Genomic DNA, 25,509 nt, shown 5'->3' with positions numbered 1-25,509 from the left:
ACAATAGTAAATCTCAACATAAAGGATGACACAACAGCAGCTGTTGATTAGATACTCAGGTCTGTATTTCAGGAGAAAAGTTCCAAAAGGGCTAAACAAGCCTTTGTTATTCCTTTCCCCAGTTCCTTGTCTCAGCAATACACATAAATGCAGCATGCTTTCCTTCCTTGTGTGATTTTTGCTGTCATTGTTTCCCATCTTAGTCTGGATAGCAGGGGGAAAATGGAACAAAAGTCCCAAAGGGCACAGCTGTCCATTGAGGCTGTGAGTAGCAGATGTCAAGTAAAGTGGATGCCAGAGCAGACAAGTGCCAAGAAATTAAGGAAGTGAAGTTTGAGAGTGAGGTGCATTATCAGCGCTACAGAGGCTACTTACCCAGCACTTGCCTGTTTTGAACCTGGCTCAAGCTAAATAAGCGAGCCTGTGGATGCTCACAAGTTCTACATCTAACTGTTGGTTTTGAAAGCCCTGCAGGAACTTGCTTTTCCTCCATTTGTGTCCTCCTCAATAGCTATACCACCTCCAAGTGTGTGTGCTGAATGGAAAGTTGGTTGAAGCAGAAACTCTATCAACAACTCTCAAGAGAATTGTTCCTTATATCCATAAATCAAGAAACTGAAATGAGAGGAGAAAAGTGAAACCTATCTTTTTTTTTTTTTTTTTGGTCAAGTTTATATATATTTTACTGTATGGACTCCTTTTATTAAATAAAACTACCTGTGTCTGTCTGTGTATGTGCATAGTAAGAGTGAGTGTATTTGCATATGTCTGTCTGTTTTTCCCACCAATCTTAGGAAGTCATATTTCTCTTGTCAGGCAGGTGAGTGATCATACTTTGTACTATAATTATCAGTGTCATAGCAAAACATGCATTGGACAGATATTTTATCAGCACCAATAATGGTACTTGACTGCTGAAAGACTTGATGATTTGCATAACTTTTGATGAGATGGGTTCTTTTAATATAGAAGGCAGGGCCTACTTCTGAATATAAAGCAGTACCTATGTTGTCTATTTTATTTCACCAACATTTTGCTAAACTAGGGTTATAATCATTTGGTGATTTCTTAGCTTGTAGCATAGTCACTAGCAGGGTTCTGCATAGCTCCATTTTAGGGCCAGTTCTCTTCAATGTTTTCATAAATGACTTGGATGCTGGACTTGAAGTTACACTAAGTAACTTTGCAGATGACACTGAATTAGGAGGAACTGTTGACTCCACTTAGGGTAGAGACGCCTTGCAGAGAGACCTTGACAAATTATACAGCCCGTCAACCAACAGCATGAAGTTTAACAAGTGCAAGTGCCAGGTTCTGCATCTGGAATGGGGCAACCCCGGCTCTACTTACAGATGGGGGTGGGAAGCTGGACAGCAGACTTGCAGAAAGGGATCTAAGGCCTCTGGTCAACAGCAAGTTGAATATGAGTCAACAGCATGCCTTGACACCAAAAGGGCTAAATGTACCATGGGGTCTATCAGACACAGCATTGCTAGCTGATCAAGGGAAGTGATTGTCTTGCTCTTCTCTGTACTGTTGTGGCCTCACCTCAAGTACTGTGCAAAATCTGGGTGGCCACAATACAAGAAGGACATAAAGCTATTAGAGAATTTCCAAAGGAAGTCTACAAAGATGGTGAAGTCCCTAGATGGCAAGACATATGAGAAGTAGCTTGAGGTCACTTTGTTCACCCTGGAGAAGAGGAGACTGAGGGGAGACCTCATGGTGATTTGCAGCTTCCTCATAAAGGGAATGGAGGGGCAGGCGCTGAGCTCTGCTCTCTGGGGACCAATGATAGGACCCAAGGGAATGGCATGAAGCTGCATTAGAGCATGTTCAAATTAGATGTTCTTGAAACTCAACGTTCTTGAGTGAGGGGATGGTTGGGCTCTGGAACAGGCTCCTGAGGGTCTTGGTCATGACATCAAGCCTGCTGGAGGTCAAGAAGTATTGGGACAACACAGACATATGGTCTGATTTTTGTGTGGTCCTGTGTGGAGCCAGGAGTTTGACAAGATGATCCTTATGGGTCCCTTCCAACTCAGGATATTCTACTATTCCATGATATAGGCAGTGGCTAAGATTATGCTCCAGAACATGGGTAGTTCCTGCCCAACCCAGTCTGCATCTTCATCTACAGACTTTCTGTTTTGCTTGGTGACATGTTTTTTCACTGAAGTCAAGGTCTGAAAATCTCCAAGGATGGTGATTCCACCATAAGTATGGCTGAGTTGTTCCAGTGTGGCACCACTCTCATGGTGATTTTCTTATCCTTATATCTAGTTGGCATAACCTCTGCTGCAACTTCTGACCAATCATCATGGATTAAGCAGAATATTTTGGCCAGGGTTTGGTGAGTCTGAAATGTCTTCATGGCTTTACTGAAATCATTTCATTTTGCAAAGCCTGAAATATTTTATTTGTGTTTGGATCTTTTTTAAGTCATTCAGAGAACTGACATTAAAGACTCATTTTGCTATACAGTCAATCAGGAATGAAGGGATGTCTCCACACTAGAAATTTTTAAGCTAGTAGTCTTCAGCTAGACAGCATGAACACCTTTGCTTCTAAAGAGGGAGGACAGAAATAGAGAAGTTGGCACTCGTAAATCTTTCAGTGGAGTGTTGAGTTTGCTTTTCTAAAGGGCATTGGTGCGAATGTCCTTATTCTGTGGGAAGACAAGGGATTTCCAGAAGTGCCAAGGAAAGCTCATTGCAGAGTTGGTGAAAACAAGATTTGGTTTTGCAGGTTTCATCCCCAGACCTGGTCACTTGGCTGTTACTACCCACTTTTGCTTTGATGACTCCTCATGTTTTCACTGTGCAGTGCAGGGCAGGGGAACAATTTTCAATGGAGTTGCACTGAGGTGTTCTGTCTCCATTTCTAGAAGGCTTAGTTTTGTTTTTTATTAATTCCAGGAGTTGAGTGATTGTTTAAAATACAACAGTTTGGCACCACTGTCCTGTGAAGCATATGGGCACAAGACAAAGGTCTGACATGAGCCTCAGCTGATATCCACTGACATCAGAGTAACTACACCTGCTAACAGCAGCTGAGTGATCTAGTCTCTTTTGTGCAAAGCTAAAGGTTTATTTAAAGGGTGGCCTCTGCCAGGCTGAAGGACTTGTTTTAGCGTGAGAGAATGAGTAGTTCTGTACTTCCCACATATTTTTTGCAACATTTACATCAGCTTACTGATGAGGTCTTGAGACAGGGAGAAAGCAAGCCTGATTATTCTAGGGGTGCATATATTCTTTAGGAACCCTAAAAAGGGAATACTAGCTTCCTATGGCAAGAATTTACTGGAGTTGGAAGCTGATCAACTTCCCAGGGTCACCCAGTCCTCTGGCTCTTCTGCACTGTCAGAAAAAATAAATACTCAGTGGTGCCAGGAACATGGAGATTTAGATGGTCTCTGTTCCCCAGAGTTACTGCACCAAATCTATAGCTGGGAAAAGGCAGCATAATTCTGCTTTGCTGTCTTGTCCTATTTGAAGCTTCAGCTCTGAGGATTTGTTTATCAGCTCTTCAATATGCTGTATTTCAATATGAAAATTCAGCATGTTACTATGCTAACTAAAGCTGACACTTTATTTTATAAGATATCTCCTTTCTGTGTGTGGGAAGATGGGTTTTGCTCATGCACTGAGGCACACAATAAGGCTGTTATCGAACATTCCTGTGCTGTTTTGAATTAGAAGCAGCACAGTTTAAAATCAGTAAAGCTACACCAGTTTAAAACCAGAAAGCTTTCAAAGACTTTACTGGGGCATTTTGTACAGATTGTCTCAAGTGAGTATTGAGGGTCATCTTTGGTCTAGAGATACATCAGTTTATATCTGCTGAGAACCTGACTTTGAATGTGTATTCTACCAAGTTTGTCAGATTTGCTATGCTGTTTTGCAGTAAATGCCTAAAGGCTTGTTTGGTGCCTGGAGCAATGCATAATAACAGGACTTGGATATGCCAGTGACCAAGCAGAACAGCTCACTTTCTGGGGAAAGAATTTTAGGAAGGTCATTCATGGGGAGGAGGAGGAATTTTTGGATCATTTCAGAGGCGAGGAGGGAAAGGGAAAAAAAAAAAAAGGAAGAACAGCTCATGAAGCTCCCCAGTATAGGAGCAGTGCAAGAACTAGTGCAGAGGAGGATGTGAGTCACCTTCAGGCTTTGGCTTGGATAGCAGGGGAGGTACTTCCATCTCCAAAGCTCTCCCTCCTTTTGCTTCCTCACTTGATTTTCTCCTCTCAGACTCTGTGGTGACCTTTGATTCTCAGTTCAAAGAGGATAGCAGTGCTACACAAGTAGGAAGAGCAGAGCAGGGAAGTGCAGCACCTGCTACACAGATCTCAAAGGCTATCTAAAACATAGCCTTTTCACTGTGAATTTGGTCAGCTCTTAGAAGAATGGCCTAGGGGCTGTGGGTAAGTCTGACTACCCTATCTTTTACATGGTCACGGTACACTCATGTAAGTGGGGAAGGAAGCACTAACAAATCAAAGCTTCTCCATTTCTTTACACTAGACTTTGCTTGTTTTGCATTATGCTCCACACAGAGATATTACTGCAGAGCCCTAAGCTGAGAGACTCAAAACCACATACTCTCAGTACTGTTGTCAATAAAGAGACTAGAAGACATGTAAGGGACACTGCTTGAACTGAACTATCTAATACCTAGGCATAAACTCTGTGTTCATTCTCTAAGCTTTCTTTTCTTAGTATAAAAAGCTAGGTACTGATACCAGGTGATTCATGCCACTCTGTGATTGATTTAACAGTTAGTGGTACAGGGACACATCTTCTAATGATGCTGGTATGTCTCCACTGGCTGTGGATTTGCTGAAGACATCTAACTTCCAGATAGGTAAATTTAATTGAGATAAATGTTATCTCAGGAAGCAATTTCTCCTGCCATTTCTCACCTTCCTTTGCAAATGCTTCCAATGAAACATATGCCATGACTTGTAAGAAATGAGCATGGGCTCTGAAATCAATATCATGAAATGTTACTGGCTCTACCCATGTACCTATGGCCAGCTTGTAAGGGACTCAGAGCACAGGAGTTGCTGTTAGACCTGCAGTGGCAACCTGGAGGATGTCAGCACTAAAAAAAAACAACACTGGTTTGAGGACTCAGCTTGTTTATTTATACCCAAGGAAAAAAAAAAAATAATCCCTAGAACAAAACAGAGTTATCAAACAGTAAAACATAAGCAATCTCCAACAAAAACAAAAACTCTGCTCCAACAGCATTAGTATAGCCTTCATGTATAGGAAAGGTACATATTTCACAGTACCAATAACAGGTAAGATGTCAGGCTGTATCTTCAAATCAAATGCACAAGAATACAGTGTGTAAAGATTTATTCCTAAACTTGTGCTTATTCCTAACTGGAAACTAGCTGGCTGTGTGTCTGCCCAGTAGATCTCAATCTGAGTAACATTACATGAGGGATCAGTCCATGAGTTCTAAAGAGAGCTGAGGAAAGTTGTACATGTGCATAGATATTACCTGATTTAGTTATTGAGTGTTCTCTCTTATGGTCTTATTAAACTACCAAATAGTTTCTTATTATGTTATGAGAAATTTGTTATGTCTTTGGCAGAGTTGTTTTAGGACGTTAAAATAAAATGTGCAGAATCTTCTTTAAAAATATTATGCAGATTTTTACTTAAGGTACTCTTGTGCCACTGACAGATCATATGCTTTTTGCCAAATATGCAGAACATTACAGGCCTCTAGTGGTAGAAATTATATATATATATATACTTATCTGTGTAACTGTTCCTGATGGTTCTTATTCCAGTCTCAATAAAATGCATAATGCTTTGTGTTTATAGATTTGGCTTGCTAGTTTGCTCTCTTGAAAGAAATGAAAATTCTGCAGAGACCAGAAATATTAGTGACAATTTCTGTTAGCCTGAAAACCACAATGAAAAAATAAGCTAGGTCAAAAAAGAGGCAAGTACATGGTGTATAACCCTGCTCCTGCTCAAAGTCAAAGGCTATTTTCAGTGGCCAGAAGAAGTACAATTCAAGCCTTTTCAGTGTTCCTGGCAGGTTACAACCATGCCACAACATATATAGTGAGGCCACTGCTTTTTCTGCTTGGCGTGTGCATACACAGGGCCCTACCAGTACATCTCAAAGACTAGACATTTTCTGATGGATATCATCCCCCTGACAGCATCTTAGTTGTTAATTGTCCAGTGTCATCCTCTTTTCAGTTTCTGTAAAGAAGCATGCCCTCCTGCCAGGCTTATTAGGTAGCATTTAACATTTTTTTTGCCCAGCACAAATTTATTTTGATATTTTATTGACTATACAGTGGCTAATCTACTTCCAGAGAGGGGTTTTCTTGTTTGAGAACAACAATTTTTCAGTAATAATAATAAAAAATATGCTTTAAAATAGCTTAATTTCTGAGATAAACAGTATGTGAACTTACACTTCCTGAGGCTGGACTTTGTACTATTTTCATTACCTTATTTATTCTGTAGCATGTTTAAGAGTTAAGACTTTCAAGTGGAGAACAGGAGTGAAGATCTGGAGGATGCGACGGTGATGATTCCTGAACTTTGGATAATACTTACTGGAAAGTGATAATGAAACCCAAAGACTGGGGATGTGGGGAAAATTATGTCTGCTTGGGATAACAGGGGCAGGAATACCTGCATGTATTAAACATTGACCACTAGCAAGACCAGTGCATGTTAATCAGTGTCTTTAAGTAGAGGAATCTCAAAATGTTAGTGAGCTAGCAGGGTTCACAGCAAGGGAAACAAGAGCTTCTCAGAATATGACTGCAAGTGCTCAGATGTCAAATTAAGCCCTTAACTCACCACCTTTGACTGTAGTGGCTGTTGTTTTTCTAAGTAGTTACTCCTGAGGAACAGAGCTCAGGAGAGGAGGCTGCAAAATGCCCAAGAGAATCTATTTGCTAATGGGGTGGTAGGAACCTAATGATAAATTATGTGGATGGCTATTACACTACTGGTCAGAAGTTCACTGCACAAACCAGACTACTTAGGCTGGCAACATGTTTTTACTTACTGAAGTCCTAAATGCATACTTTTTGCAGGGAGCAGAAGGAAACCATTAGATCTGTGTTTCTGTGTTACCCATTTGGAAGAAAGATGGAACCAGCAACCTGAGGTTCAGCATATTATTCTCATTTGAGTGCACAGACAAACCACAGTGAAGGAACTAGAAATAAAGAGACCTAGGGCACTCCTACTTCTAGACTACTTCAAGCAACTCATAAAACTCCTCTGCCTCTGTTTCTGTTCTACTTTGTCAAGATATCCTCATCTCTTTAGAGGTACCCCCACCTCACGTAAGCCTGCGAACCATGTGAACATTTATTGAAAAACAAACAAATAAATAAATAAGATTTTCCCTTGACTGTGCCCTCTTTCCTTATATCATTAGTTTTGACATTCCTAGTCATAGTCTTGTAATCATATTTTAATTGTCTAATACTATATCCCATTTAATTATCTAAATCTCTTCATAACAAAAAGTCATTTGAAAGGCTTCCTTGGTATGTTGGATATGAAGGGAACAAGCTGTACACTATCCATTATGTTAGCAAACAAATGAGATTGAAGTATGTGATCTGCATACTCATAAAGAGTCCTTCTTTCCAATGTCAGTGTCTGCTTTGCATTACATTGTATCTCCTGTGGCAAATTGTTTTCTTCTCTAGATGGTAGTGTGTTGACTTCCAATTAGGAGTATATGCTATTACTAAGAATGTTTATTTTCTATACTGATATTAGTAAAATTGTGTTCCAAAACACTGGAGGGCAACAAAGACAAAACTGCAAGCCCAGGAGCAAGTGCAATACTGAATGGATCCGTTGCAAGCTTCTTTCAATAGTTAAAGTGGGAAGGAATGTATGCTGCGGTCTGAACTATACTGAGCTACTAAAGCAGGATTGCTAATCCACATGATCACTTAGTATTTGGCCTATAGCCTGTAAAGACATTAGGACTTCTGATTATAGTCTAGGACAACTTTCTCTAGTACATCATGCTGTTGCAGGGGAATGGAAAACCATAGATTTCCTATTGCTGCACACTGCAGTAGGAGGAGAGAAAATTCCTGCATGTTACTCTGGCTAATTTATTTATTTATCCACCTTTATGAGGACTCTACTGGCCAGCAGCAACAGTGATATTAACAATGCTTCATATGAACACATTACCTTTTATCTGAAGATCTCCAAGCATATGTAAACAGTAATTAAACTTCATAACACCCCAAGGAGTTAAAAAGGGTTCACGTCACTCACATCTATGACGCAGTTCTGCAGCTGTTTGACTGCGTATGGTCTTGCTAGTTATGGACTGATTTACAGCTAACTGAAGGAGACTGCCATAACTGAAGTCTGAAGTTGTTTTTTGTTTTTGTTTTGTTTTGTTTTGTTTTTTGTTTGTTTGTTTGTTTTTCCTTCTGTAAATGGAGGCCTATACAGGAAATGGAAAAGCATTTTCCTATTGCTTACCTATGCTACCTTCATTACTGTGATAGCAGTATACAAATCCCAGACAAAGTCCCCCTGCAGTAAGCAAGTACTCACTGTTAGTCTGAAGAAAGGTATTTTGCCCCAATAAGGACTTCATGTCACTGTACCTTTTCTTATGATCTATAGTAATTCAAGGCAAAGCTTTCTATTTTCATAGGCCATGAATAGATTCAGATTATGGAAGGGTCATAACAAAGCCAAATCTTTTTTGTTATTGTAAATGCAAAGCAATTTCAGGAAGGTGTTTGCTCTTTTCCAAACTGTAATTGCACCTGAAGGACACAGATTGGAACATGATGTATTACCTATTGGCTACACGATCCACTATTAGAAGATGGAAAGTTGAATCGTTCAATTTCTGGTTCCTATAAATATGTGCTCTATTTGGTTTCCAGATCATTGGGTGCTGACATACCACATCACTGGAGGAGGAAAGAAGATTTTGCATCCTCAATTTGTATTGCTATTATAAGTACTTTTGTAGTCACTGTAGAGGGAATTGGAACCTGAAGAGCTTGCAATCTGCATGTTATATAGGATTAAATGCTTTGCAGGCATAGGCAGAATAAAGGTAGGAGTAGGCAAAATGGGAATAAAGTGGAGAAAAGTGGTTAGAGTTACAGAGACATCCTGGTTTGTCAGTTACCTTTTGAGTACCACATCAGTGATTTGCAGGCATTATTAGAATGAAAGACTTTAAGGTGAAAAGGAGTGAAACAGTAGCCATACATACTTTGACAGGGAGGTTTCTCCAGGTGTAGGATTGAGGCAGAAGGGTATGAAAGCATGGTGGCATCACAGAGAGATTTAGGTAAAACTAATCTGAAGTAGACATCTTTGCAGAGGGAAAGTGAGATTAATGTCTTCCAGGTGAACAAGAAGAGAGAATTGTGTCTTTAAACTGTCACAATCCCCATAAGGTTGACAGATTTTGTTGTGTTATTTCAGAGCATTTGAATTTGAACTCAGAATACACATGCTTTGCTTCTTCATTCCAGCATTCTGATTACAAGATCATCCTCTTTCCTGTACTGTGGACCTTGGTGTGGATAGTGGAAGAATAGGTAGGTAGGGTACAGGTAGAGAAAATGACACTTCTTCTCCAGTCACAATGGATGCTCACTGGCAAATATTTTCCCTTCGATAAGAACAGCAGGTCAGAATTCATTCTCAGTTCAGTGCTATTGATGGTTATGCTTGGGACTGAAATGCAAGAGGAAAACTTAAAAAAACATGAAGCACTTGAGTCTTAAAAGGAGAAGTTTGTAATGTTTTTGTATTCCCTTGACTTTGGGTGGACAAACAAGAGACAGTGGCAATCATTGCAGACCAGACAGGTATTGCACTGTAGTCTTATTATGAGGATACTGCACTAGTGGCAGCAGCAATTCAATGTATATTCTGCCTGTGTGGCTCATGCATATTGTAAACATTGAGGTCTGGTTTTGTATACAGGTACCAAGTGCTGTCTGTATCAGAGGTTTTGAACAAGCTAGTTCATTCTGTGTGCTTTGTAGAGCTCTAGGACTAGAGTAATATTCCTGACATCCCTTGGGCTGGGATTCCTCCTTCCACCTTTTTTGCACTGATTCTGAGCTCATAATCAGTGACCCTTTCTATAGTAAATGGAGAGAGAGAAGCAAGTCTAGATGGCAAGTCCTTTCTATAACTGGCTTCTGAGTTACTGTAGGCAAGCTGGTTCCATGAGGATCCTATTTTTTTGTGCAACTATTCATGGATACTGGAGTCACCAGTTCAGAACTGAGCATATAAAGCTAGGTGAGGTAACCCCCATCCTAATATCTAGATGAAAGCTCATCTGTTCCACCCTTTCTTTCTTTTGGCTCCTCACTTCAGGCCAAGATTTCAGCATGAAAAACTTGTTTTCTCTCACCATCCCTAAAGACTGCAGTTTTGTGTGTAAAATACCCTTATACCCAATTGATTAAGATATTATTTGGCTTGTTTCTAGGAGGGTTTTTGAATAATTAGAATCAGCATTAGGTCACTTCCCCTTACTAGTAATGGCCCAGGTTTCACACAATACAAATTCAAGTCATGATGACCATTCAGTAAATTTAGAGATGAAACTCAAAGGTTTCTGAGTTCTCTAGGCCTCTACATCATTCAGAAATGCACTCTTGAAGACAAGGATATTTCAGGCTCCTACCACCAAAGTTGATGCTTTGTAATAAAAACATGTAATGAGAAACTCTTTCTTTAAAGAACTGGTCAAGTAAGTAGGCAATAACATACTGACAAAAGGTGGGAATAGAAATAAAGAGGACTTAATCAGAAACCTATGCATAGGTATCTAATGCCACTGGAGATGCCTTAGGGAACCTCTGATATCCATGTGGAACTTACAGATACGGCACAAAAGCTGAAGGAATCCTTTGCCTTCTGGTGAGCAGGAGGTCAAATGAGATACCTTGGGGTATCCTGAATGCTAAAAGGTGCCTTTGTGTGGGCAGCCAAATTGGTTCTTAGAGCTTCTTTAGGTATAATAGGATCTAATACTGAAGTAGACACATATATGTTGACACCTAAGTTTAGTTATCTTTATCTGTAATTTTATTGCCCAATGTCACAAATATAATAGCTTTAGAGTCAGAAATAGAACACAGTTCTTGCACCCAAACTGGCAGAACATGGCTGGTATAGACTCATTGCCTCTAACTGTAGGTCACCTTCACCACACTCCTGTGAGATAGGCAAGTTTTCCCTCTGGTTTACAGTTTAGGAACTGAGGCAAAGAGAGGCTGATGAGCTTTTCTGAGTCCACGGCATATACTTCATATATTATATGCAGAAGAATGACACTGAAAAATCTGTGCTCCAAAAAAAAATATGTTTTTTTAAGACTATGCTGTAATTTTCCAGTCCTAAGCACAGAGACAGGCTTCTCAGCACTTATGCCAAAACCTTTATTTCCTGTTATCTTCCTGTAAACCTTCCAAGGTCTGTGCAATTAGCTGCATGGCGTAGAAGTGAGGCAATACAGGAACAGAATTCCTGTGCCAGAAGGAGCTTCTTCCTTCAAGAGTTTCAATGTACTTATGGGCTTCTGTTTGTTCAAAAGAGGCAAGAGTTTCGATTTTTTTTATGCACAATAGCTTTGTGGACTATAGCCAAATATACTGAAAAGTTTGGTACATTTGGAACCACTCAAGGTTTTCACATAGTGAAAAGTATAGCAGGCAACAATTGTCATGAAAATAAACTCTTTTAAAATGAAGTGTTTTACATCTTCCCCATCCCTAGAAATGTTCAAGGCAAGGCTGGATGTGACTTTGAGCAACCTGGTCTAGTGGCACATATCCCTACTCCTGGAAGGGGGGTTGGAACTGGTTGTTAAGGTCCCTTCCAACCAAAACAATTCTATGATTGTATGATTCAATGGTTTTCAGAGTCTTGCAATGATGATTGATATCACCTTAAATCACCTCTAAAATATTCTTCAAAATGAACTTCATAATACAGAAATACATTTAGCTGTATTTCTCCAGAAATATACACGAGCTGGTAATTGCATATAAACATAACAAACTGAGTCATTCAATTAGTATTCTGTAGGAAATTCTATTACCATAAAAACATCTATTATTATGTTACACATTCTTGCAAGAGTACTCATAAAAACAGCTGTTACTTATTTCTGTCACTAGCAATTGAATGCTGATGTGATATTAAAAAGTGGAAGGTAGGGTGGGATTACATGAATATCCCTTGACAAATCTGCTCATGAAGATGCTATTTCAGAAGTTCAGAGCTTTGTTTGGATGACAGTCTTGCCAAGTAATAAGGTAGTACTTCATCTGCTGGTAGCATTAACAGTATGATCCTGTCTTTCTTGAACTTCTCATAATTTTGATTTTTGATTATTTACACACACCATATGAGGCATATTATCCCACAGGTAGCTCTAGATCTTCTTTAGCAAGAGTGTAGATGTAGACATGAGCTGAATTAGAGACTTGATTTAGGGGGGACTTTCTTTCTGTGCTGGTACATATGCACCGTTTGCATTTATACCTTATTGAAGTCTCTCCTTCTCCTGTACCCTTCATGTCAGATGAAGCTGGTCAGGAAAGTACCACCTTATATGTATGTTGCAAACCTAGTGCTGTAAGTCATCCTTCGGACTTCACCTCTGGTCAGGCATCCGGAAGCATAAGTTTCATACATACATTTCATACATACATACATCAGCTAAATTGCATATGAAGTGAATTTGTTGGCATTCAAGTCTTCCAAGGGATATGCAAGTTTCAGGAGGCATCTGACCTCCTCAGATCTTTAAATGTGTACTGATAGTTAAGGTTTTGGTGCCTTAGCTGGTCAGATATTCTTTAAACCAGCTTGAAACTCCTTCTGCTATTATTTGTTGTTTTGTTGACTTCAGCAGGCTGGTGATATCACTTGAAGTTGTGTTCCACTGCAGAAAAGATCTTGTCTTTCACTGTTTTCACTATCACCCCATGCCTCCCTGCAATTTAGAGCTGATAAAGAAAGTCAATTTGCTTGTTTAGTAAACTTACCTCAGCCTTTTTTTTTTTTTTTTTTTTAATTGTTGTTGATTATTAAAGTTCCTTGAACATGGCTTATACCTTTGTAACACTGGGAAAATGAAAATAAATTGGATATCAGGTCTAAGACTTTGAGACTTTTCCACTTTATACAACTTGGTTTTGACTCTGTGGATGACTGAAATAATATAATGATGGCCTAAAAACTGGAAAAAGTTAAAAAAAAAAAAAAAAAAAGAAAAAAAAAAGGTCTTAAATTTGGTGTAATAACTTGGTTAATATCAAGAAACAGTTCTCACTTTTTCAAGCAATTTTATCTATATTGAAAGAAACTTTTTAGGTAGTTAAGTAATTTTGGTCTTATTTTACAAGAGAGTTAGCTAAATGCCCAGAACTAGAAGGAGCATGGCTAAAAGAGGTGAAGTTAGAACCCATTATGTTTTGAAATCTAGATGAGTACAAAAGCATATCTGTTTCTTATGAGGTGTAGGTGGGTAAAGCAAAGCACAAAAGCTTGTCAGATCTGATAAGCCTCCACTGTGGTGTAAAGAGCATCAGAAGGATGTAGCCTGGATATCCAGATCAAACTGATCCACTTCTCTTTATCTTTCTCAAGTATTGAAACAGGTTTTTTGTTAGTGTGTTCTTTTAACAGTTTTGTTCAGAACAATCAGAAGACTAAACAACAAACACTGTATTGGGTAGAACCTCTCAGAACTATTTTACTGATGGTATTAATATTGATAACTAATTTGTGGAAAACACCAATGTAGTGTGAAAGAAATTTGTAGGTTTTAAAATAGGTAGAATATGCAATCTTTTAAATCTCAGATTGACTTGCCTGAACTGACTGTCGTATATTATACATAACTGAATTGCTTTTACTATGCCAGCAATACATATTCCTACAACACCTTTTCTTCTTGACCAGTCACTGAATGAAAAACTCAATTCACTTTGGCATTCAGAGCTCCCTTAATACTTCTGCAGTGAAAGAGTTATATTTTTTTTCTGTTTCATGAAACTGAAAGCCACGAGGCTATGTTCCCCATAGACTTGCTCTGACAGTTGTACTGAAATCCATCAAAGGCCACCCATCATAGAAGTGCACAAAGTACCATGTTATTGATGCAATCTGTCCATCTGCCAGTCATGCTAATGAACATCTGCAATAGTACCATTGGGAATACTTCAGGAACAGGACAAGTTTGAAAAAATGAAATACACTTCATGGTAGTTTTTGGAAGAACTCATTTCAGCTTACATCAGTAATATCATACTTTGCCTCAAATGAAGTGCACTTGTGAAAATTCATTTAGATTATGTTTTTGTTTGTTTATTTGTTTGTTTGTTTTCCAGTGTAGAAAGGTTTGATGGAAACCTGTGTGATTCTGTGATTCTGTGATTCTGTGAAAATTTTGTGTCTGTATTCCTGAGTTTTATACTACCATATAAATATCTTCTCAGCAAACATTACTTAAAATTACTAGAAAACAGTAATAAAATATTCTCATCTATACATAATAACAGATGGAAAAGGCTTGTCTAATTTACTGACTCACACAGATAAATCACCCAAACCTTTTAAGAATTTGGGCACCAAAACTTTAGAAATGAATTTTATTGGCAAAAGTGAAATTAAAAACTCTGAGAAAGGATATTTATGGAAAATTATGAAAAACAAAAAAGCAAGCAAACAAACAAACAAAAAACCACAAACAAACAACAACAACAACAACAACAAAAAAACGGCATGTAGACTGTTGTGTCCTTGAACCTGAAGCAATGACAACTTGGATAAAAATAAAAAAATAAACAAACCATGATACTAAAGGTTAGTCCAACTTTCTCCTAATCTGGGTTACCCTTCTGATACCTCCAACCTCAAAGCCCACATCCTAAATCACCTTTTCTAAAGGTGATTAATCTCCCTTATAATTTCCATGTCATGAAGCATATTAGTTGTCCAACAGCATTAACAGAGGGATGTGTTTGGATCAAAACCTCCTATCACATGATATTTCTAATTATCCCATTGTCAAAAGCTAATCTTCAGTGTTTTGCCCTTCAGAAGTGCTTATGACTTATCTGGTAACTGACAAAATGCAGTGGAACTGCATTATAATGCTACTCTCTTTTTTTCAGAGTTCTGCTAATAAACCATGTCCACTGGAAAAATAACAGGGAATGTATGCACCCCAGATGCAGGTACACCTCAGATGACCAAGCAGAACCACAGAGCATGGCATTGCACTGCTTATTGGTGGGATAGAGCCTGAGTGCTGTCTCAGCATTGGTATTTCCACAGAGGAATGAATCACATAAATCACAATTACTGATTTAAGCCAGTGCCATTTAAGGCTCTCTGTATTGTTCCTTGGTATGACTGCCGAAGATCACAGATAGGAAAACTTGGTATCACTGTCAAACTCAATAATTTTTCATGTTTGTTTAAAATCAGCAAATGTGACTACCCAGAGCTTGGATATAAGGGGACAATTCCCCCTGAATTTGCTCTCCTTTCCTTGAGTGAATGAATAAATGAGTGAGTGGGTGTGTGTTCCTACCATTCTCTGCTTTCTCTTTTTGTGGTCTTGACTGAATTTGAGCACAAAAAATGAAAACTAATGGCTACCTGTGATGGGCTGAAGCAATGCTCCAAACAGACTGTTTTTCAGGTATTGTCCAACAGACTGTTTTCCAGAGTATTGTCTAGGCATGATTCTTCATTTTCTACTGTTTGAAAAGCTGTCATGTCATGTCCTGAAGAAATCTGCAGAAGAAATGCTGGTCTGGCTCCCACATGAAGATTTGGCTAGGCTCCCAAGTGTGAGACTAAAGGTCAGTGGTTCACTCCTGTGGAGTCCCAGTCCTGTTCAGCATTCATTTTCCTTTTCTTTCCAGTTCCCTAATCTGATAAATCATGTGGGGAGAGGGAGGGGGAGGAGTATGTGATGTAACCTCGTCTCCTGCAAAGTTACGAAACTGCCTTCAGCAACAACACCTTGTCTGCATCTCGCGGTGATTTTACAGTGGGTACTCGTGGGGGATGCTGTGTTGTACTTAAAAGGCATGAAGATCAGCCACATCTGTGGGAGACCCACCAGACAGACTACTTACTCACTTCGTTTGTTCAGAGGAAAGCTGGGCATGATGTCTGCTTAACGGCACACGCTCTTGCAGCTTCTTGTTTTGCTGTCTGCTGCATGTACCCAGAGTGACAGGAAAACTGGTGATATGCTGGGGACACCCTGAAGAAAGGGAGACTTAAGCCATCTGAACTGGTGGGGTAAGTCTGTTCTTCCTTCACAGTTTTTTTCTTTCACTCATTTCTTTCATGAGGCATAAAGTCTATGGTTTGGGGGAAGCAAAAGAAGTGGAGTGGAGTGATCTGGAATGTGTAAGGAATTTCCAAGGGCATGTAGCCATATGAAATCCCTGCTGGATTGACTCTGAGCCAGTTGATAATCACTAACTAATCTCTCTGCTGTCAGGTTCTGCCCAGATTACAAGGGTGTGTGCCTCTGTGCCAGGATGCATACAAGATTCGCTCACTCTCAGAGCCTATGTCAGAGAAGCAGAACAAAGTGTTTTGACTGCAGTGGTTGACTGCAGAAGAGAAATATGTGTAGCTATGCTTATATCAGCATAATGGTGCTGTGTTTGCTGATGCATGTCAGGCTGTGAGGTCTGCAGATGGGGAGGCGTAGGTAAAGGTACGTTTTGTTGTGTTTCACCAGAGTAAATCCATGTACAATTGGGATATAGTCAGGCATGTTAGTTTAATTTTTTTTTTTTTTGTACATAGGTACAGCTGGTAAATAGTGCACTCTATGCATTTGTAGTTCGAGCAGAACTGTGTGGTCTGGGTATTAGGAAAATGTTTATACTCATAAAGCCCCTTAAAAACGTATTTATACTAGTATAAGAGGTCTTATATTACGCCACAGTTTTTCCTGCCATGTAATGTACAAGCTACTGTTCTTGCAGCAGGAACCTCAGTGGGCACAGGAGAGGAGACAGTTCCAAAGGTGGTATGGGTATTCTTAGACTCAGCAATCTATGAGAAGTCAAAGCAGAAAATGTGTTTTTCTCAGTACCAGGAGGAGATGAATCTGGGAAGAAGATGTCCTTATATATTTTCTAATGAAACAAAACTACAACAGATAACAAAGGCTGTTGGAAATCACTGCAATAAAGTGTTTTCTAGGTGAACTTTGGCACTTCTGAATACCATTGAAAAGATCTCCCTACTAAAGGAAAACAGGGAACAGAAGAAACAACATTTTATATATGAGTATTATACTTTATAATAATATACTATATTATAGTATAACTAGATAAAGCAAAAACAAACAAACAAACCCACACAATTTATACTGTTCCTCAGAAAGCTAAATAACCAACATAGCTTAGTCAACATCTCTAGAGTTGCAAGAGTGATAAATTAGTCCTAAACTGCATGTTAGCATGCAATCTCCATGAAAGCCTCTGAAAGAATTCAATTTTGACACCTGGTCTATGTCCTAGTGCACATGTTGTGCCTCCACTGCTTTTTCTGTTGTGCCTAACATAATCACATGGTAGACAGAGCTCTTTATATTTTGAATACAGATAGTCAAGGTGTTTTTTGCTGGTGAAACATCAACAAGGCAGTGAAATCTGGACATACAGAAGGTAAACAAATAGCTAAACATTACAAGAGGATTCTTCTCCTTCCTTCTTAAAATATGGTTCTGATCCTGGTCCAAAGTTACAGTTCCTAGAGAGAGCAAATTATTTTGTTTTTAATGGCTGGAGTCCTGAGCTTTGTCTAACGTGTCTCCTTTTTCAGGACTCAGACAAGGCTAGGATAAATGGGGCTGATATGATCCTGAGAATGCTCATTTTGATTTCTTTCCAGAACTTGTGATGGCTTCAACTTTGCAGAAAACTCAAGAATTCTACAACTGGATCCTTGAAAGTGGAGGTAGGTAGAGATGCTATCTTAAATAGAAATTTCCACATGAACAGCATGATCACAAAGAACAAACCTGTCAGTGTGATCCTCCTATGAGCCCACATTTTTTCACTTTTCTTTCATCATCATCCTGAACTTCCTTTAAGTCTTCAAATATATCTCAGGGACACTCCAGTTGTATGAGAGTAAGGATGATGGGGGATTTTCCTACATTGGGGAATTCCCAACAACTTTCTGTTCAACTTACAATGGGCTCTGACAGGATGGCAAGAAAGATGTGCTAAGGACTATATTATAAGTCTGGAATATTATAGATTTTTTAATTTATTTTTAATGCATGTGTTGTAAATCAAAGAGTTGATACTCTGAGATTTAAACTCCTTGTGATGCAAGTTCAAGTCAAACCAGTAATCAAGATACTGACAGAAAACACAGTTCAGTGTTTGAGGTTTTCCACTTTGTAGTTAGGAGACCTCAGGTCTTCAGTAGCTATAAATTCAGTTTGGCAAAACTCTATGAGAACTCCAAGGTTAAATGTCACAAGTTTGTATGCAGCTGCCGTGGCAGGCTTATGTGGTGGTTCTGGTAAGGGAAGGACATGGGACATAGACTGTTGGTCATAAATGTTTCAGAACTTGAATTTCAGAAGAGTTTGAATGGGAATTCAGGACTTCTGACAGACTGTTAAATCCAGAAGTGGAATATCAAAGAGCTCTTGACAAAGCCTTTAAATTACATAAAACAGGAATAGTAAAAAACTTGGAGGTCTAAAAGGAATGGAGATTAGCAAAGTGCTGTGGACAGGAATGTCATTTTTAAAAAATACCCTGGAGCTCATGGCATGTTGATTGAGCCAATGAATAAAATTCAGAAGAGGACTTCAGCAAGCATCCCCTATGAGAGGCCTTTAGGACTGGCAGGTCAAGAAGCAAAGGGAGATGATGAGGAAGTTTAGTAGAGCAGTGACCAACTCGGAAATAGAAGAGGAACGCATGGATGAGAACAACAGCATTTTTGCCTCCTGCATTTCTGTGGGTCAGGGATGAGGCAGGATTAGGAGGAGGAAGAGTGACAGAAAATCTGTTAAGTTTTTTTTTCATGAAGAACTGAAGAGCAACTTTAGCACAGGGAAGAGTTTTGTGACTTTGCAGAAAAAAAGCTGTGCTTTTAAGAGGGTCCACCCTATAAGTAGATATAAAAATAAGGGGGTGGAGAATTTCAGATGTCCTGAACATTGTGTGTCATGAAGGAAATAACATTAGTGATGGAAACAATCTATTATTTAGCTGTAAAATTTTATGCTCTTGAAGATTCAGGAACTCTTTGGTTTGTTTTGTGCATCTCTGATGCAGGTGTCTCAAGCTACTTTTTCTTCCAGTGTGTGGGACAGTGTTGCAGCCAGGGGTGAGGAGTCCAGCTCCTGACAGGAAAGACCTGTTCCCTACTGTGCCACAGGAGGTTGGTGCTCAGCAAAGCAGTCCTATGGGCGCTACAGCCCTAATCCTAATGTAGTGCTAAAGCTGTTTAGTAGTCTGTCACATGGAGCCTCGGGGTTTTCTGCCTTTGAGCGTGCCACAGAGAGCAGGATGAAAGGAAATAATTAAATATATCTGCTACACAATGTGGAAGATGAGCAAATTTGACTGTGTGTTTTGCTTTTCAGATCCAAGGACAGACCCATGGCCTCTGGTCCACTCTCCACTGCCAGTTACACTCCTTTTTGCCTTCTACCTCCTTGTTGTGGCACTGGGGCCCTTCTACATGCGTAACCAGAAACCGCTGAAGCTGCGAGGTCTGCTGGTCGCCTACAATCTATCCATGATGATGCTATCAAGTTACATGTTTTATGAGGTGAGGAGACAGGATTGCTCCCTTCTGGATAAGAATCTGGGAACTGTTTGAAAGCCAGAAACATTTTAACAGCTTTTGATGGTGGACTCTAACGAATGGAGTGGGTGCTGATTTGGACATGTCTACATTTTGCCACAAGAGGGGCAATACTGCCCTGTTGAAAGGGATGAAATATTTCCGAAGTATACCTTATTTCCTACCATTTTTGAATCTTCCTCTCATTAATAAAATTCATGTTGAAATAATCCTGAATGAACAAGTTAAAAATTGATATATCCTACAGTGTATGGAGGATGTGTGACACTTTTTCTCATGCCTGGCTGGTGAGGGACCCACCTCTAGGAGAACTGCTTTTTCAGACTTGTACAATCTTCTCCAGGACTGCCAAGCACACTATAGCTTCCTGCTGTCAAGAGTACTGATGACATTGTTTTCTTCTTCTCAATGTCCAAACCTTTCTACAAGTTAACATGCCACTGAAAACTCTTCAAGATAGTACTGCTGAATTGTTTTGAAAAACTTTTTAGTATCAACAAATTTGACCTTTCAATTTATGATATAATTCTTACTGGTTGTCTGTGCTTGGTTGTTTGGTTGCACTGGTACAATTAATATAGTTCTTGGTTTTCCAATTAATAGGCAAATGCAAACAGCCAAAACAAAATAGTACAAAGTCTTTGCAAATGAGAACACAGAGAGATTCTTGCAGAGAGATTCTGAAGCCTAGAATTCATTATTCCTGCTAAATTTTTTGAGCACTCTCATTGTTACATAAAGAGTTACAAATATGCACAGAACAAATTTTCTTTTTCATATTCCAACACAGATGTGAAGTATTTTGTTTTAGGTTTTTACTATTTGTTCAGCTATATAAATTACGTTGATCTTCTATCAGTGAATACTAAATAAAGATCCTATGACTTTTAGCGTTAATACTTGCATCTTTTTGGAACAGATGGTGTTGAACATAAAATAGATCTCATTGCTTTTCTTTTGTTTCAGTTTCTGATAACTTCAGTCTTGGATGACTACAGCTACCTGTGCCAGCCGGTGGATTATAGCCAAAGTGAACTAGGAATGAGGGTATACTTTTATAAAAAACTTGCCTTAGTCCCTGTTCCTCCTGTTGGTATGCAGATTATTTGCCTGGTAAACAGCAGTTGTCATCCCTAAGAACTTAGCCAACAGTTACACTTTGCTTCAGTTCTCAACAAATTAATCATCTCAGCTAATATAGCCATCTAAGTTCTGCCTTTGATCACTGCAGTGAAGGTGTTCCTACCACCTGAAAGGTAGACATCTTGTATAGCTATTGTAAATTACATCTGAAAAATATGTCTCTTTCCATTGATTATGTAAGGATTCTGAGTGATCACTGCCAACTAGGAAAACAATTTTCATATACCAAAATTTCCATGGCACAAATCTTACTCAAAATTTCTTTTAGGTGGAGGATTTGACTAAAAAATTCCTTGTCTGCCTATCACAGGGGGATTTCGGTCCCACCAACTTCAGCTTTCCAAAATGCTGATTGAGTTTCTTCTGTCTGACTATAGAGGTATTGTTTTTCTTCTGAATGCTAACAGGTTTTGAACACATCTAAGCATGGATATCAGCTTTCCAGTTTTTCAAATATTTGCCATCATGCTGGAAATGTTTTCAGGGCAGCACACCCTTGCCTTATCAAAGAGCAAGGAATTTAGTAAACACTCATCTATACTGCTAAAGAAACCTGGAATGCTTTTCCTGCAGATCAACAGTCCTTCCTGAGCTCCCAACCTGAAAAAAACAACTAAACAACTGTCATTAAAAAGAAAAAAACAAACAAACAAACAAAAAACACCACAACAAACAACAACAACAAAACACTTAGCTTTTCTCCTTTGCTGTCCATCCCAGGTTGGCAGTGTTCACACACTTCATAGTTAAAAGTCTCAGGCAGTAAGACTGGGCAGTCATTTTGCGTTGAGGTCTAACAGCGTTTCCTTGTGATGCCCGGCAGATGGCAAGAGTGTGTTGGTGGTTCTTCTTCTCCAAAGTCATCGAACTGCTTGATACGGTAAGGAAAGCTTGGCTCGGCTCCGCAGCAGAACTGGCGCTGTAAACAAATTGCTTCCTTGTCAGAATGGGGCAGAGTGCCATAAGCTAATGTCCTTGGTTGATCCTGTATTGATTCAGTTGGTGCTTTTTAGTAAATGCTGTTTTTCATGCGTTCTGTTCTGCCTGCTAATGTGAGTAAGGCTGATACTGTTAAAGGAGAGGGTGCAGCTTCAGTGTGCTGGTTTATGACAGCATTTTGTATGCAAGCGCCCAGCAATGCCACAGGATATCATGCTGATAGTTTTCCTCAAAAACCTCTTTCCAGAAGAAAAGAATCATTCCTGTGCGTTTTGCCCATCTCTGTTCCAGTGGTTGCACACTTTCCACTCTCCAGCACTCTCCCTGTGGGATGACATTCCCTCCTGACCACAGTGCTGGGGAGAAGCTCTAAGAATGGCTATTAACAGATGGTCTCCCAAAATCTTAGCTACCAGTTGATTAAGGCTGCTGGAGTATTTGCTGCCAGACAGAACATGCCACTGGCCATTTGGCTGAATAACAGTGGTTAGCTGGGCAGGAAAGAAACTGCACACATACAAGTATGCGTTCTGCTTATCTGACACATTGTTCTAGAGCTGTGGGTTAAAGGTTTGTGCCCCATGTAAAACTGAAAGTTCACCTGAAGACAGTACTATTTTATAGCTTGTCTGTCGGGTGTTCTCCTATATAATAAAGAGTTGACTGAACTAACAAGGGAATCATATCTCTCTGATAGGTCAGCAGGAGTAAACTGTATCCTGACCAAAGACTTCGCAGTCTAGTGCTCTTTGTGAGAAAAATTGATAACACACTGTCTGAAAAGTGAATCAGCACATGGAGCCCTCCTAGGCTTCTTGCCAGTGAGTTCACCAATCCTCTCTCTGCTTTCATCAGCAAGAAAAACAGCTTTTTGTCAGTCCTGGGTCCCTGAAAAGCAGATTCACATTTTGATAGTGTGTGTGCGCGCAGAAGTACAGTGACATGACACATATTCATATATGAAAATCATTCTCTTTACTAATGCAAATTCCAGAGGATTTGGACATTCATCACAGCACTGTAGGTCATTCTCTGGTACCAGTAAGAATCTAATCTTTGTCCTGAAAAGGATCAGACCAAAGCAGCTGTAAATTATATGGAAGCTCAGTCAGAGATTCGGATGAGTCCTCTTTGGACCTTAGGACCTGAATCCAAAGGTAAAAATAGTTGGGACTCAGTGGAAGAAACGGTATCCTTCAGTTTCTCTTCATTACAGATAATATGGGATGTAATGCATGTTTTGAATTTCACCCGTTTCTATCAAGAGCAGAAGAAATGAGTTTTGGAAGATTTAGAATCATTATTCACTGCTGTTATCACTATCACTTTTAGCATAAAATCTTCTATCAAAACATACCAAATCAAGATTTTCCTTTGGCTTCTTTCAGGTTTTCATTATTCTGCGCAAGAAACAAGAACAGGTGACTTTTCTGCATGTGTATCATCATGGCACTATGCTGTTCAATTGGTGGTCAGGGGTGAAATACGTGCCTGGAGGACAAGGTAAGTGGACACCTTGTGTTTTAATTTTCTTGTGGAGATAGCATAAACAGTGCAGATGGGCTGACTGGTAGGTAGGAAGCTCACTTATTTCCAAAGGTGTGAAAAACATGTGCATTTCAGTTGGTAACATCTGCTCAGCTCTTTGGGCTATTTAGACTGCTATATTAACTGCCTCTTCCAGTAGAAGAATGTGCCAGTCATTCCCTGTCCACGCAGAAACGGTATTATCCTATACTAGGCCTATTTATATCTCCATCTAGACCAGCGCTCTCCATTCAGCTGGGCCTGATGCAGTGGTTAAGGTTCTGTCTCTGTTTCCTGTTCTGACTGTACCCAGTTCTCCCTCACTTCTTTTCTGGTCTGTATTCAGACTGCTTTCTTTTACCAGTATAGGTGGGCTCTACACAAGAAGCTAGGGTAAACTCTCTGGGGGGAGTCATTTTGACTACATGGCCTTGACACGTGAATGGTATGAAATGCCTGGGTCAGAAGATCAAGTACCTCTGTCTTTGAGGCACTTCTCTGTCCCAGAATACTAGATATAGGATGGAAATATGTTGAAAGGTACAGGGAGAATATGAAATACATCCTAGGTAGAATCTCGATTGAAAGTTCACACACATGGGTAGTATTTTGAAAGCACCATCACAGTGGATGTGAGCTCACCAAAAGGTTAGTTTTGAATGGTTCATATGCCTTGTTCATACTGACTTCTTTATTCCTCAGCTTTCTTTATTGGGATGCTAAACTCCTTTGTACACATCTTCATGTACGGCTATTATGCCCTGGCCAGCCTGGGACCACAGATGCACTGTTACCTGTGGTGGAAACGTTACCTAACCATCATGCAGCTGGTAATTAATTCATGTGTTTATCTCTACATTTCCATGTCTTGGGTGTGAAGGCACCTTCTGTCTGTTTCTGTTCCTTCACTGGCACAGGTCTTTGTGCTTGCTGTTTATGGAAACCACCATGTCCTTAGGTTTCCTAATGTATCAGTAATAGAGGTGAATTGGATGATTACCGGCTCTAAATGGTACTCTCAGGAAACTACCAAGAGGCCTTCAGTGACTGCATTAGCTTCCAACACTTATCCCTCTTCTGCTTTATGTGGCAACCTTTTCACCCTGCGGAACCCGAAAAACAGCTTGATCTTGAGAGGTGTGTGGCAGTTAATTTTGAAAGCTTTGGATTTTCAGGAGGGCAGGAGATTGGGCAGCCTTCACTGAATTTCTTCAGAAGGGAAGAGTATATATAACTGCAGACAAACAGAGGGGAGTTAAAGAAAAATGTGTGAGTTTCACTTGCTGTGTAGATAGGCCCTTTGAATTTTCTCTTCCTCATCTCTGAAGAGGTGACAAATTTGTACAACCCTTTGTTTTTTTCAAAGATACAGAATAAAAGCCATGTTACAGACAAGGACAATGGTTGTAGTTAAAGCATGTGGGAGAGCTAATGCCACATAAAGAGAGGTTATGGAAACAAAAAGTATTCAGTTGCCAAAAAGAGAAGGAAAAGCTAGGGTAAATGTAAAATAGTGTTGGTTAGATGGCTGGTCCGGAATTCTTATTTATCCTTAATGGCAAAAGCAGAACAAGAAAATTTTGTAAGAAATTAAGATACTTGTGATGCAAAAAGCAGGAAATCAGCTTTCATTTAATATACATTCAGTAGGTAGAACTCATTGCATCAGAGTATTAAGTGATGTGGTAGAATACAAAGGAAAAAGGATTCATGTCAAAATGGATAAAAGTAACATCTGTACCACCTCTCTCTAAGTTAAAATAGCAATCAAAACCATTAACAGTATAATAATCTGATTACCAATAGGGAAGACATGGATTCTCCCACCGTTAGTTTCCATATTCCAAAATAACTGTTACCAGTTTGCGACAGAAAAGTGACACAAAGGCAATGGTGTTCTCCTAGGAGGGAGAGGCTGGATTTCAAATGTGCTCCTTGCAGCAGTGCATAAGACTCAATGTTTGGTGGACACGTTGTGTTCCTTTTTAAATTG

At 39.5% G+C, this 25,509-nt stretch overlaps 1 protein-coding gene across 3 annotated transcripts in view; it reads left to right on the top strand.

The window, feature by feature from the left end:
- Positions 1 to 25,509, top strand: part of LOC101801566 (very long chain fatty acid elongase 4) — a 47,134-nt gene that overhangs the window by 14,021 nt on the left and 7,604 nt on the right. Inside the window, exons 2-10 of one of the 3 annotated variants that reach the window (XM_038166797.2) lie at positions 15,206 to 15,901; positions 16,244 to 16,349; positions 17,964 to 18,029; positions 19,684 to 19,871; positions 20,874 to 20,954; positions 21,874 to 21,930; positions 23,378 to 23,492; positions 24,219 to 24,346; positions 24,434 to 24,653. In XM_038166797.2, coding sequence (XP_038022725.1) covers positions 17,972 to 18,029; positions 19,684 to 19,871; positions 20,874 to 20,954; positions 21,874 to 21,930; positions 23,378 to 23,492; positions 24,219 to 24,346; positions 24,434 to 24,653 — 847 coding nt within the window. In that variant the 5' untranslated portion in view covers positions 15,206 to 15,901; positions 16,244 to 16,349; positions 17,964 to 17,971. Of the gene's footprint in view, positions 1 to 6,045; positions 15,902 to 15,926; positions 16,350 to 17,963; positions 18,030 to 19,683; positions 19,872 to 20,873; positions 20,955 to 21,873; positions 21,931 to 23,377; positions 23,493 to 24,218; positions 24,347 to 24,433; positions 24,654 to 25,509 lie in introns of those variants that run through there. The other 2 variants (XM_005012644.6, XM_027449921.3) reach the window with 2 other exon arrangements.

This window comes from Anas platyrhynchos, chromosome 1 (genome assembly GCF_047663525.1).
Source record: "Anas platyrhynchos isolate ZD024472 breed Pekin duck chromosome 1, IASCAAS_PekinDuck_T2T, whole genome shotgun sequence".
NCBI classification, from domain to species: domain Eukaryota; kingdom Metazoa; phylum Chordata; class Aves; order Anseriformes; family Anatidae; genus Anas; species Anas platyrhynchos.
The sequence above is the reverse complement of the archived record's forward strand: the minus strand, read 5'-3'. Positions and strand labels throughout refer to the sequence as shown.